The sequence below is a fragment of the Schistocerca piceifrons genome, chromosome 8 (genome assembly GCF_021461385.2).
Source record: "Schistocerca piceifrons isolate TAMUIC-IGC-003096 chromosome 8, iqSchPice1.1, whole genome shotgun sequence".
NCBI classification, from domain to species: domain Eukaryota; kingdom Metazoa; phylum Arthropoda; class Insecta; order Orthoptera; family Acrididae; genus Schistocerca; species Schistocerca piceifrons.
In genome coordinates this window covers 109,804,166-109,818,828 of record NC_060145.1, presented here as the reverse complement: position 1 = coordinate 109,818,828, position 14,663 = coordinate 109,804,166, and the positions used below count along the sequence as shown (strand labels likewise).

At 39.7% G+C, this 14,663-nt stretch overlaps 1 protein-coding gene across 3 annotated transcripts in view; it reads left to right on the top strand.

Moving 5' to 3' along the window:
- The window catches only part of LOC124711984 (integrator complex subunit 10), a 134,437-nt gene that overhangs the window by 33,065 nt on the left and 86,709 nt on the right, over positions 1–14,663 (top strand). For all 3 annotated transcript variants that reach the window (XR_007005554.1, XM_047242268.1, XM_047242269.1), the window contains exon 5: positions 12,895–12,976. Coding sequence is in view for 2 of the 3 variants with exons in the window: in XM_047242268.1 (XP_047098224.1) it covers positions 12,895–12,976 (82 nt within the window). In the remaining variant the exon portion in view is untranslated. The remainder of the gene's footprint in view (positions 1–12,894; positions 12,977–14,663) is intronic.

Sequence of the window (14,663 nt, the reverse complement as noted above, 5' to 3'; positions counted from 1 at the left end):
GTCATTAAAGAGCATCTAACTCTCTACTGACATGCCCCATTCCAGAACTGGCCTAAGAATTCCCTGTTCAGTTGTGCAAAGTCTGCACAGTAATGACCCCATTATATGCCACCACAGACTCACCTTGGAAACAACATGCTGTCTGAAGGCATGCGTCAACTGACAGTAGCTGATATTAAGAGTGTTGCACCAGGTCTAGTAGTTCTGTAAGAAGTCAACAGGGCGTATTTTTTATTATAGGCCACTAAAATGTTCCCAGTTAGGAGAAGTGAACTGTATGCTGGAGTGCCAAAACTGTTCATAACTTGGCCATGAAATGGTTCTTCTCTGATTACACTTCACGAATAGTTTCCTGCAGGAACAGTTGCTGCTCTTTCTGTTCTTGTAAACTAACCTGCTTGGTTCTTTCCTCCCACTCAGGGGGCAGCTACTACTGTAGAGAGTAAGTTTAACGGTGTCTTGGTGAGTGTGGTTCAGAGCTGACCTGTACACTTGCTGGTATCAGACACAGGGGTTATCAGCAGTGCCCTTACTGCCAATCCATTGCCTTTCTCTGTGTTGTTAGTAGCAGCTTTGTAGGAGGCATTACCTGACATCCTATAGATAGGCCTGTCCGCACCATGTTCAGAGACTCACCAGTCAGTTGTTGTGATGTGTATCATATGGCTGATGTTATCAACTAATCGTACTTGTCGCTCAGCATACTGCAACATCATCTTTCATCTTTTTTGCAGCTCCTAAACGGAATTTCTCCATCATTCCCTCTGTTAATTCAACCTTTATTTCTATTATGAAAGGGGTTCTGTGTGCCCTGAAATAGTCATACCAGTTTCTCCAACTCGTTCACAAAGTGTCTCGGTGTAGCTTTTTGCTCCTCTATTTGGAAAGCAGCTGTCACAATGTTTCGTCAGTCCCCTGAAATTTATCCTCACATCCATCAATCTCGATCAGACTTTCACCTGTGCCTCCTTATTTGGCACAAGCACCTGATCCAAAAGCTCTCCCTGTTTTGAAGACCCTGAGTTTGATTGTCTAGGTGCCTCGAAAATTCATCATGGTGAGCATCCTAAAATCGGGTTTTCATTGCTCCAGGTACTCACAACTGCTATTCTAATTTTATGTCTAATTCTGAGCTTAGCTTGCCTCACTGTTTCCCTAATTTTTCTTCCAGAGATGTGTGTAATTCTCTGCTTTGAGCATTTAACATTTCGTCTAACTTCACGATCAGTACGCCCATAGCTGCCAACAGCTGACCCGACATAGCCTGCATCACATCAGCAGCAACAGCTGGTTGCAAAGCAGTACTTGCCTTGGTAATGGTTGTTTCTGCACGTGGTGGTGTTGACGGCCATGCAACAGTCCCCTTACTGTCTGCTTGCTGCGACGTGTTGGTGTCAGTATCAGCAACAATATCGGCACAGGAGTCTGCATTGGTGGCAAAGTAGACACCTCCAGCAGCGGTTGCAACATCAGTGCTGAACACACAGCTGGTCGGCATGCTGTTACTAGACAGGATGTCAATAGAAAGTGAGCCATTGAGCTCCGGGCATTGACAGTGCCCATATGTGCTTCAGCATTGGCTGTTACACTGCCACAGGTAGCAGGAATGGCCCCGATAATAACATTGGCTTCAGTGAAAGGCTTTGTGTAAGACAGTGACCCTCATGGAGCATCTGACCGGTCCCTGTCTATTTCAGCTGAGATGTCTGTGCTGCTCTATAATCTTTACCTTGTGCCAGAAAAGGTTGCAATGAGCAATGAAGGAAAAACAAAGATCTCTCTTCTTAATTTTTCTGGACTAAGAAAAACATTGCTCTTGCCATCTATAATGGGAATTCCATTTCCCATAGCCATGAGAAAAAGACACCTGGCAAAGACTGCCTAGTGGATTTTGTCATGTGAAACTGATTCGAGTCCTATCATGTTCGCCATATTCTGTAGCAACTGGAGAAGTTGAAAATCAAATAGCCCACCCACAATTCTGAGTGACTTGGCAAGCTACTGACCTGCTGTAGGACAGATTATTAAAAAAAAGTCAAATGTGTGGGGAAAAGGCACAATAATTTAGCCCTGTCCCAAAACAGAGTGAGAACAGATTATAGGAGATGGACCACGAAGAGCTGCAAGCCATAGATTCTGAAATAAATGCAGCAGCAGGGGTGGCACATAGAAGCTTATCAGATTACTCCAGTGCAGTTGCTATACCGAATGCAATTGGTCCAGTTGGTATGACGCACAGTAGCACCCAGTGTAGTTGCTGCTAGTTTCCTGCCACATTGTACAATAACAGCCAGTCTTCACATGAGGTAGTTCCAAAGAATGGAAAACAACAAAGGCATTTGAAGATGACAGTAATTTCTGCTATTCTGCCATCTACAATGATATACATCCAAATTCTGCAACTGATTGCACTCGCATGGGGGCCAGAGGCCACCTCTCCATGCTTATGCAAACTGTGGTGCCACTCTGTAGTGTGCTTCCACGGGTAGTAAAAAGATTACTGTAGCAAACATAACCGCGGGTGAAGGAGGTACCAGTTGCTGTGCCCCAGGTCAGTGGGATTGTCCGTCTGTTTGAAGTTCAAGTTGGGAGGCATGATTTGATGCCATTTCTCCAGAAATGCAAACAGTTGGTGTTCCTAAATGTTGGCATGGCAATTGCTTAATTTTGAATGCAGAGCCTACAAATTCTGAGCATTTTTGCCATGTATTAGATTAACTAATTGAAGAATGAGAAAAGTACTGTGTCCTATTAAAGCTATAGTCCTCTAAGCAGGCAAGGTATTGGTGGGGTCTCTTGGCTGGAGAAAATTAATCTTGGTATATAAAATCATTAATTTAATTTGAAAGCTTTTAAATTAATTATCTGACACGTGTGCACATAGTATCAGTCAACTCAGAATTTAGTAAGCATGCATTTATGTAATTGAAGTTACAGAATTACTTACACTTCATTCTTTGTCTTTGTGATTGCTACTGGGCAGGATAGCTGGTGTGACATCCCCTTGTACAGTATATGCTTCTGAAAAGTGTTAATGGCAGCCTCCGCATAGAATGGTGATTCCCTAGTCCAGCTGCTGCTAACTGCAGTCAATGATGTGGGATGACACAGAATGTTTCAGGGAGCCCATTACTTGTACTCAGATGCCAGGCACAGATGTGAAGTGATTACAATGTGCTAGGTGCACAGTATAGTGATCCTTCCCTGTGTCACTCCGACGAAATCTACCACGACCTTGATGAAGAGTATGCCTGCCCTCATGTTTTCGTGCAGTCCAACATAATGCTGCTGTCACATCCAAAAGGGGGACCTTCAGTGATACATCTTTCAAACTCTGTCGGGTGCTCATAATGCTGTCTCATACGAGTATGCAGCATCTTGATGTCTACAGTGCTCACACAACTTCTGACACTGTTCACGCCTCTTATATAATCTACCTGGCTGGCAACAATACTAAACATGAACAAAACTAATGCATTCTGGTGACCATTCTACCTGTTACAGTTGAAACTCTCAATCATTTACATATGCACCAATGGTGTGTATGTGTACAAAGTTACATTAACATCTAACCTTGTCTTCTGGGTTTTTGTTTTTTTTTTGGCAGACATTGTATGTTATACTAATCTTGTAGTTGATTCATACAAACAGTGTCCCAAAATGGCAACCACTGATCAAAACACCAAGAAAGTGCTTTATATGGTAGAGGAGAAAAGGCAAAAAGGCAATTAAAGGTATATGAAATGCATGACATTGTAGCGATATCAGAAGAAATAGTATGGTCTATTTTATGTGAACTATGAGGAATCTTTGTGCAAAGTGAATGCATTGTTAATTATTGCTGACAGTGAGCAAATGAAAAATGAGTTTCTCAGGAAAAATTGTACCATTTTAAAAAGAACCCAATTGGTTTTGTGCACCAATGTATTGCTGCATATGAAACATGAGTCCATTACTTCACATCACATGTGAAACAGCAGTCAAAGCAATGGGTTGAAGCTTACGGTCCTGCAACAAAGGTGAAGTTAGTCTCATGTACCGGAAAGGATATTCTGTCAGCACACAGGTGGCAGGTGCCTTGTGATGAGGGAATGGGTCCCTACTCTGAAGACTTGTTGTTGCTGTGACTTCACTCAGTTCACATTGTGACTTCTCTCTGGACTATCAGTAAGCCAAACACTCGATCTCGTACCTCATTGCAACATAATCTACTGTCATTGTTTATCAGCTTCCGCTAAAGATGGAGACCTCGGAATGCTGAGGGCACAACACAAACGAGGATATGACTCTAGTGAAAGCATATGGTAGCAATTAATTCTCCATAGCACTGCCCCAGGGGAAACAATAATTGTGTAGAAGTCCACACCAGTGGACCAGCCCATAATTCCTTAGCAGTCTGAAGATGATGCAAGCCCCATTGCCAAAAATTTAATTAAACAGAACACTTGAGAAGAAATGAAATTATACATTCACAGGAAAATTTCCAATCTCTATAACCAGCATTTTCTGGTATGAAAAATCTGTTCTTTGTTTTTATAAACATAGAATTATTAACAAATTAGCTGGCATATGCTATGCAAGTCTTCTGGATCAACTAGAGGAAAAACATTGTGATAACAGACCGGACAATTCACATCCTGACAAGGGTGTTTCGGCAAACTCAGGGTATTTGATGTACAGATTGTTGGAATATCCACTTTGTTCACCATTTTTGGTACATTCTGTCTTGCACCTATTTCTACACCCAAAGAAATTTGTAGTTGGAAAGCATAAGTAATTTGACCAATAAAGACATTATGACTACTATACAGAGTGATCTGTTGTTATTGCCTACAAAGATTAAGAGTGAGATCTACACTGAAAATGATCTGAAAGTGTCATTATAAGTTATTGCTGGAAACACCGTGTTTTAATGTATGGCCTTGTCATTGGTACTATGTACGTTAATGCAACACACAGCTGCAGTACACTGGCATGTACTGTTAACATTCAGTTAGTTGCTGTGGTTGACAGAAGATGATGGATATGGAAATGTTGAATTGACTGATGTCGCTTTGATTTACAGTTAGTAACATCAGAATTCTGCTGCTGTTGCATGTATGTCAGTATGTATGTATGCTGCCCATTTACCTGGCAGACGACATCCCACTCCAAGAACATTTGTGTTTGAGAGAGGCATAGGTCACTGTGCACCTGTAATAGTCAATGCTGCTAGGCTGCAGTGTCACAGGACATTTGCAGTTGAGGGAGAATCTCTGCATTTTGTGGAACTCTGACTGATTACCAGTACTTCGAGATTAGATGCATACCTCAATTGTCAGAGCAGTCTGTGTAGAGAACAGTAAATGAACAATTACTGTATCCCTTCCATGTGCAATGAATCCAAATCCTGATTTTCAATGCCGTGCAACATTTTGATTTGCTGCTGAACCAACACACCACAGATCAATAATTCCTCAGTAGAGTACTGGCAGTGGATGCAGCAACATTCACCAGAAATGGCATATTCAGTCAACACAGTTACCATGTTTGCACTGACAAAAATCCACACGCTATCTTGGAGGTAGATTCCCAGCATCAGCTGTTCATCAGTGTTCAGGCACTAATCATTGGTGATAGATGTTTGGAAAGTTTGAACTGCCTGGATGACTATGAGGTGTCTACCACTTGCAGTATCTTCAGACATTTCTTTCGGGTGTATTGGAGGATGTTGCACTGGCGGCAACATGACAGAACATGTGGTTGCTACATTATGGAGCCTATGTACATAATCAGCCTGCCGTGGCTCGATATTTGAGTGATCATTATCTCGAAAGGTGGGTTGAATGTAACCTGTTATATGACCATCATGTTCTCCTGATCTCACACTCTGTGACTTCTGGATATGGGGCCACATGAAAGACCTAGTGTCCTCCCAGTGATGTAATATAAGAGAAAATCGGTGAAATGTAATAGAAGCTCTTGCAAATACAATCCAGGATATGCCAAAGATTTTGTAACATGTCTGTCAGTTATGATTTAAAAGAACAGAGCTGTTTTCTGAATGCAATGGTGGACACTTTTGATATCTGCTGTAGAAAATTTAGCATCCTGTCAGTGTCACATTTAATCTCTCAGTATGATGAATAATGTACCTCCACATCCTTGGAGTCTTTTGTGGTGGCAGCATTCCTGGGGGGGGGGGGGGGGAACCTCTTTTCGGTTCACAAGCAACTTAATTTCACTTAATTTCAGATAAAACAAATTCTTCATTTGAAAGGATATGAATTGTTAGCTGAGAAGAATTTATTCACGGTATATACGCGACAGTCTCGTTCTGTTACTAAGCATTCCTGGCAATAAGTTGTAGAGAAACTTTTAGTTTACGTTTTAGTGTAGATTCCACTGGTAAACCTTGAAGTCCACAATTGTGGATCACCTTATATATGGGTTTTTGGCGGCCCTGTCGGAATCTTCCTCCAGCGATGGACTCTACTTGCCTGAGAGATTTTTCACAAAGTGCATTGATCTGAAAGGAGCTTACAGTAAAAAATGAGTGTATTTGATAACTAAAAATTATTATCTTTTATTATGAAGCTGAGAAAGTTTCTCTTTGCTCCTGTAGATTACTTTGATTGTCACTACTAAACATTTTACATGTCTTGGACTATGTTTTAAATCGAATTACTTGTGAGATCAGTTAATGGCCTGTAGTAGAGTAGGAGGATGCGTAAGCTTAATTTGGTTAGAATATGTCGTAACTTTTAGTGTGTCAGTACTAGGTTGTTTAGTAACAAGGGGAGTGAAGTTGAATTAATCACATTTCACGAAAGAAAACACCAATTGCTTTTACAAAGAAGACTGTTTTGAGTACTTCACTAATATTTTTGGAAATTTAAAGAAATTCTGGTCAATAAACTGGGTAAAGAGTGAATTGTTAATTATAATCTTTGAACAACTGCTTGAATCTGCATCATGTCTTACGTAACATATTGGACATTCCAATATTTTCTTCACTGCTTCACTGTCTCAGAATGAGGTTACTAGTTTCTATACAATTATTAATCAAACTCTCACCTTCAATTATTTTTTCCTGTTCATTTTAATATTTCTTTTAGCCTTAATGTTCTGATTTGTCTTTCACTTCAGAAATAATTTATCTTTCATTAGTTAACTGTCTACTTAACAAATTGCATGTTTCTCCTAAAGAGTAAAACTGAACAGTGTTTTAATGAGGGATATATAATGTTATCCCAGTTTGTTAAATGTTTATGGATGCTGAATTTTATTTAAGGCACAAAATTGCCAAGACTTTCATGGCTACTTGTTAACAAACTGCTTGTTGGCTTCTATCTTGAGTTCTGTGACTGATCTTTGTTTGATGATTCTTCTAACATTTCACCGACACAAGTGCTAGGCATTGTCAAAGCTTCACTCTCCAGTGCTGGTAGTGTACTGGAGTCAAGCTCGCAGCTGCAGTTTATATGTACCTGGCACTCAAACGTCCACGAGGTTTTTTGTGGACAAGTCCAGGGTGGCTCCCCTCTTACTACCTGCAGCAGTCAATCGCTGCAACATGGAAATCCAGGGACCATTCACATTCAGGCTTTCTTCTTTCCTGTGGAAGCTGTTCTCATATTTGTGTATTTCTATAGCTTCTCTGAACAAGAGTGTCTGATAGGAGTTCTCTACAGCAAGAACTTCCATGCCAGTGAATTTTGCTATGTGGTCTGTCTCACACAGCACATGTTCCACCACGGCTAATTTTTCCACCTTCCCCAACCTGTAATGCCACTTGTGTTCGGTGATTCTGGTATTGATTGATTGTCCAGTCATTCCAAAAAAGACTTTTCTGCATGTACATGGTATGTGGTATATTCCCGACATTGCAAGTAGGTCCGTATTTACCTTTATGAAACTGAGACACTCTTTAGTCTTATGTGTCAGTTTGTAAATAGTCTTTACTCCTCATTTGCACAGTATGCACCCAATTTTGTTTGTCACTCAGGGAATGTATGGCAGAAAGGCCTTAAGTGACCTTTTTTTTCTGATATGTTGCTTTGCCGAGTTTTTGATTTTGTGACACTTTTTATGTAACAGGTGGAGTATCCTTTTCTCATCAGAATGCTTTCCAGTTGTTGCGTCTCGCATCTGAGGTGCTGCAGCTCACATATGTTGTAAAATACATGATTCTGCTAAAGAGTAAAACTCAACAATGTTTTGATGATGGCTATAGTGATGTTATTTCAATTTGTTAACTGAAAGCAAGGGGAAACTACGGCCGTAATTTTTCCCGAGGGCATGCAGCTTTACTGTATGATTAAATGATGATGGCGTCCTCTTGGGTAAAATATTCCGGAGGTAAAATAGTCCCCCATTCGGATCTCCGGGTGGGGACTACTCAAGAGGATGTCGTTATTAGGAGAAAGAAAACTGGCGTTCTACGGATCGGAGCATGGAATGTCAGATCTCTTAATCGGGCAGGTAGGTTAGAAAATTTGAAAAGGGAAATGGATAGGTTAAAGTTAGATATAGTGGAATTAGTGAAGTTCGGTGGCAGGAGGAACAAGACTTCTGGTCAGGTGCCTACAGGGTTATAAAAACAAAGTCAAATAGGGGTAATGCAAGAGTAGGTTTAATAATGAATAGGAAATTAGGAATGCAGGTAAGCTACTACAAACAGCATAGTGAACGCATTATTGTGCCCAAGATAGATACGAAGCCCACACCTACTACAGTAGTACAAGTTTATATGCCAACTAGCTCTGCAGATGACGAAGAAATTGATGAAATGTATGATGAAATAAAAGAAATTATTCAGATAGTGAAGGGAGACGAAAATTTAATAGTCATGGGTGACTGGAATTCGAGTGTAGGAAAAGGGAGAGAAGGAAACGTAGTAGGTGAATATGGATTGGGGCTAAGAAATGAAAGAGGAAGCCGCCTGGTGGAATTTTGCACAGAGCACAACTTAATCATAGCTAACACTTGGTTTAAGAATCATGATAGAAGGTTGTATACATGGAAGAACCCTGGAGATACTAAAAGGTATCAGATAGATTATATAATAGTAAGACAGAGATTTAGGAACCAGGTTTTAAATTGTAAGACATTTCCAGGGGCAGATGTGGACTCTGACCACAATCTATTGGTTATGACCTGTAGATTAAAACTGAAGAAACTGCAAAAAGGTGGGAATTTAAGGAGATGGGACCTGGATAAACTGAAAGAACCAGAGGTTGTACAGAGTTTCAGGGAGAGCATAAGGGAACAATTGACAGGAATGGGGGAAAGAAATACAGTAGAAGAAGAATGGGTTGCTTTGAGGGATGAAGTAGTGAAGGCAGCAGACGATCAAGTAGGTAAAAAGACGAGGGCTAGTAGAAATCCTTGGGTAACAGAAGAAATATTGAATTTAATTGATGAAAGGATAAAATATAAAAATGCAGTAAATGAAGTAGGCAAAAAGGAATACAAACGTCTCAAAAATGAGATCGACAGGAAGTGCAAAATGGCTAAGCAGGGATGGCTAGAGGACAAATGTAAGGATGTAGAGGCTTATCTCACTAGGGGTAAGATAGATACTGCCTACAGGAAAGTTAAAGAGACCTTTGGAGATAAGAGAACCACTTGTATGAACATCAAGAGCTCAGATGGAAACCCAGTTCTAAGCAAAGAAGGGAAAGCAGAAAGGTGGAAGGAGTATATAGAGGGTCTATACAAGGGCAATGTACTTGAGGACAATATTATGGAAATGGAAGAGGATGTAGATGAATATGAAATGGGAGATACGATACTGCGTGAAGAGTTTGACAGAGCACTGAAAGACTCGAGTCGAAACAAGGCCCCCGGAGTAGACAACATTCCATTGGAACTACTGACGGCCTTGGGAGAGCCAGTCCTGACAAAACTCTACCATCAGGTGAGCAAGATGTATGAAACAGGCGAACTACCCTCAGACTTTAAGAAGAATATAATAATTCCAATCCCAAAGAAAGCAGGTGTTGACAGATGTGAGAATTACCGAACAATCAGTTTAATAAGCCACAGCTGCAAAGTACTAACACGAATTCTTTACAGACGAATGGAAAAACTAGTAGAAGCCGACCTCGGGGAAGATCAGTTTGGATTCCTTAGAAATACTGGAACACGTGAGGCAATACTGACCCTACGACTTATCTTATAAGCTAATTTAAGGAAAGGCAAACCTACATTTCTAGCATTAGTAGACTTAGAGAAAGCTTTTGACAATGTTGACTGGAATACTCTCTTTCAAATTCTAAAGGTGGCAGGGGTAAAATACAGGGAGCGAAAGGCTATTTACAATTTGTACAGAAACCAGATGGCAGTTATGAGAGTCGAGGGACATGAAAGGGAAGCAGTGGTTGGGAAGGGAGTAAGACAGGGTTGTAGCCTCTCCTTGATGTTATTGAATCTGTATATTGAGCATGCAGTAAAGGAAACAAAAGAAAAATTCGGAGTAGGTATTAAAATCCATGGAGAAGAAATAAAAAGTTTGAGGTTCGCCGATGACATTGTAATTCTGTCAGAGACAGCAAAGGACTTGGAAGAGCAGTTGAATGGAATGGATGGTGTCTTGAAGGGAGGATATAAGATGAACATCAACAAAAGCAAAACGAGGATAATGGAATGTAGTCGAATTAAGGCGGGTGATGTAGAGGGTATTAGATTAGGAAATGAGACACTGAAAGTAGTAAAGGAGTTTTGCTATTTGGGGAGCAAAATAACTGATGATGGTCGAAGTAGAGAGGATATAAAATGTAGACTGGCAATGGCAAGGAAAACGTTTCTGAAGAAGAGAAATTTGTTAACATCGAGTATAGATTTAAGTGTCAGGAAGTCATTTCTGAAAGTATTTGTATGGAGTGTTGCCATGTATGGAAGTGAAACATGGACGGTAAATAGTTTGGACAAGAAGAGAATAGAAACTTTCGAAATGTGGTGCTAGAGAAGAATGCTGAAGATTAGATGGGTAGATCACATAATTAATGAGGAGGTACTGAATAGGATTGGGGAGAAGACGAGTTTGTGCCACAACTTGACCAGAAGAAAGGAACGCTCGGTAGAACATGTTCTGAGGCATCAAGGGATCACCAATTTAGTATTTGAGGGCAGGGTGGAGGGTAAAAATCGTAGGGGGAGACCAAGAGATGAATACACTAAGCAGATTCAGAAGGATGTAGGTTGCAGTAGGTACTGGGAGATGAAGAAGCTTGCACAGGATAGAGTAGCATGGAGAGCTGCATCAAACCAGTCTCAGGACTGAAGACCACAACAACAACAACAACAACAACTGTGAGCCATAGCACCTCAGACACAAAATGGAGCAACTGGAAAGCATTCTGATGAGCAATAAATATTATACTAGTTACACAAGGAGTGTCACAGAATAAAAAAAAACTTGGTGAAGTGATACACCAGAAAAAGAAATATTGTGTACGGCCTTCCTGTGATACATTCCCAGACTAATGGACAGAACTGGCCTCATATTGCACAAATACGGTGTAAAGACCGTTTATAAACTGGCAAAGAAGATCAAAAAGCATCTCAGATGAGCAAAGGTAAAAAGGGACCCACTTGCAATATCAGGAATATACCACATACCATGTACATGTGCAAAAATCTATATTGGAATGACTGGATGATCAATCAGTTCCAGAATCTCCAACATAAGCAGCATTGCAGGTTGTGGCAGGTGGAGGAACTGGCCGTGGTGGAACATGCGCTGTGTGAGATGGACCACAGTAGAATTCACTGACATGGAAGTTCTTGCTCTGTACAGAAGAGCTTCACACTTGGTTGTTCAGAAAAACTATAAAAATATGAGAACAGCTTAAAGAAGAAAGCCTCAAGGTGAATGGTTCCTGGCTTCCCGTGCTGCAGCGAATGACCACTGCAGATAGTCAGGAGAGAACCACACTGGAAATGTCCTTGGAAAAGCCCTTGGACATGGCGTACCAGCTGCATATAACCTGCTGCTACAAGCTTGACTCCAGTCCAACACCAGCAACAGAAGGTGAAGCTTTGACAATGGCAGCCACTCGTGCTGGTGAAACGTCAGAAAAATCTTGAATCAAATGTTGGCCAAAGAACCCGAGACAGAAGCCAACAGGCAGTTTATTTATCAAGGCAGTTACTCGTTTGAAATTCTTATGTAAGTGTTAAAGTTTTTGTGAAATTTGTACACTGTTAATTAAAATAACCTGCATTATTGACAGTGTTGTAATGTTTTCCCGTGTTGAAATCAGTTTTTTTTCTAAGATGGTTTAGAATATTTTCACAAAAGAGGGAGAGGTGGATGGGTAATAAGTTCAAGGAGCATAGACAACCACTTACTATATAAAAGTAAAGTAGAGTTGTGGATAAGCACATAAACAGAAGGTTACTGCCCATACGGTAGGTGTGTGTTTGTGTTTGTGTGTGTGTGTGTGTGTGTGTGTGTGTGTGTGTGTGTGTGTGAGAGAGAGAGAGAGAGAGAGATTTTTTTTTGGGGGGGGGGTGTTTGTCAGATAAGTGGAAATGTCTTTTGAAAGCTTATTTTTTACTTTGTGCACCATATTGATGTGTTAATGTAAACACCCATTGCAATAATAGGTCCATCATTTGACTTCCTACTTGGCTTCCTGATTAATGTGTCCACACAGTTATTAGAAGCGCATCTTTACAGTTGTTTAATTTGTACCACTCTATTGGTGAGGCTCTTGGGTGTTATGTCAGATTGTGTCACAGAAACATTTCACTGTTTCAGTAGAGTGCTTGTTTATGATCTTCAGGCAAAAACAGTGATGATGTGTTTCATTAACACACCTGACACTTTAACCTGAGAGGTTCAGTAACATTTGCTTTGACAAGAACATGTTAAAGAGCAGATTTTTTTGTTTTTTTTCCCCTTAGCCTAAACTTGTGGAGACATTGATGACCGCAGAGAAGCATTGTCATTACCAGAATGCTGTGAACTGTTACAGGAAGCTCCTTGGTATGACTTACAATTTTCTCTTGTAATTCAGTGCTAAAGTAATTACTAGATTCAGTGAAACTGTACATTAAATACTGTCCTTGATCTGCTTGTTCTTTTGTATGTCTTGTGTTGTGTTTGCATTCATTCATTCATTCATTCATTCATTCATTTGTTCATTGTTCTCCATAGATCCCAACTAGAAGGATAACCTTCAGGGATGTGGGATGAATCAAGGTATATGTTAACAAAAGATAAGAAAATCATAGGACCTTGATCTGTATACTCTATCAACAGCAAACTGTCACTATACTGCTTAATGCTGTTCATGCCTATGACAGCCAAATTTAGTTTCGAGTAAATTAGAAAGAAAGCTGTTACTTAAATAATGTGCTGCCTCCACAATTATACTACATAGCTGCTGTTTACCTGCTATTGGTAGCTTCATATTACTTTGTTGCAATGGAATTTTTCAAAGTCAGTGTTATTATTTACAATACATTGCTAATTCTTATGCAGATTTTCAATGTATACCACTACTCCCCATGTAGCTAACAGACCTTTCCAGTTCTTTAATGTAGATATTGATATAATTGCATAATAACACATCTTTTTAATCTTCCTTTGAAGTTTTAGGAATCCCCAATTTCTTGCTGTATGTTGGGTGGAAGCTTATTAATTATCTTTCCATAAGAGTATACAAGTCCGTTCTGCACCCCAGAAGAGGAGCTTAAGTCTGTATGAAAATTATTTTTGCATCCTCATTGTGATTGTGTAAATCACAGTTCAACTGAAATGTATTTTTTATTGTAAACAACAGAAACCATTAAGGAGCAAATAAATTGGGAAATAAATGTAAGAATTCCAAGATCCTTAAAAAAAGCTTCTGCAATATGTATGGTTACCTATGTTACACAAAACTCTCATTGCTCACTTTTAGTGAAGAAACATTTTATTTATTTTAGGTACACTGCCCCATAATATGATTCCATAGCACAGCAGCGAATGAAAATATCACAAATAATCTAACACTCCTGTCTTTATGTCAACACAATGATATATGCTTCTAATGGCATAACATGCAGCACTGATCTTGTTATACAGCTAGTCACAAAGAAATTTTACACGCTGTATTTCATTCAGTGTATGACCATTATTATCTGCTTGTGGTGTTGAGAGACCATTAATACTTATGTGAAACTGCATAACGTGCCCTTGCTACTCATTGAATAGTATAGGTATTAGTTGCAGACAGGCACAATGAAAAAGAATGCTAGAAATATTTCAGCTTGTGCACAAAGTTCTTATGCAGAAGCAAAAACTCACTGACATTCACACAGGAACAACTTATAAACAAAATGACTTGTCCTGTGCCATTATTATTTATCATACAAATGATCCATGGAGCATGAAAGTAACTGACTAACACTTGGGCAATATCTTTATGTGCTAAGATTATTCCTTCTTGGACTTTCTGTTATTTAATATGAGTGTTTGTGAAATTAAGACTAAAACTGTTAGCGTTAAGCAACTTGTAGGTGTGTTGAGCTGTCATCTGAACTGCATCTACTATGGTAAAATTTGAGCCCATAATTTAAGTGATTGTGTCATCAGCAAACATTACAGGTTTTTAACTGCCCTTTAAAGTCATTCAAAGGTAATTTATGTTTGTCTCACTCTGTAACTTCACTTAAGAGAATTTCTATAA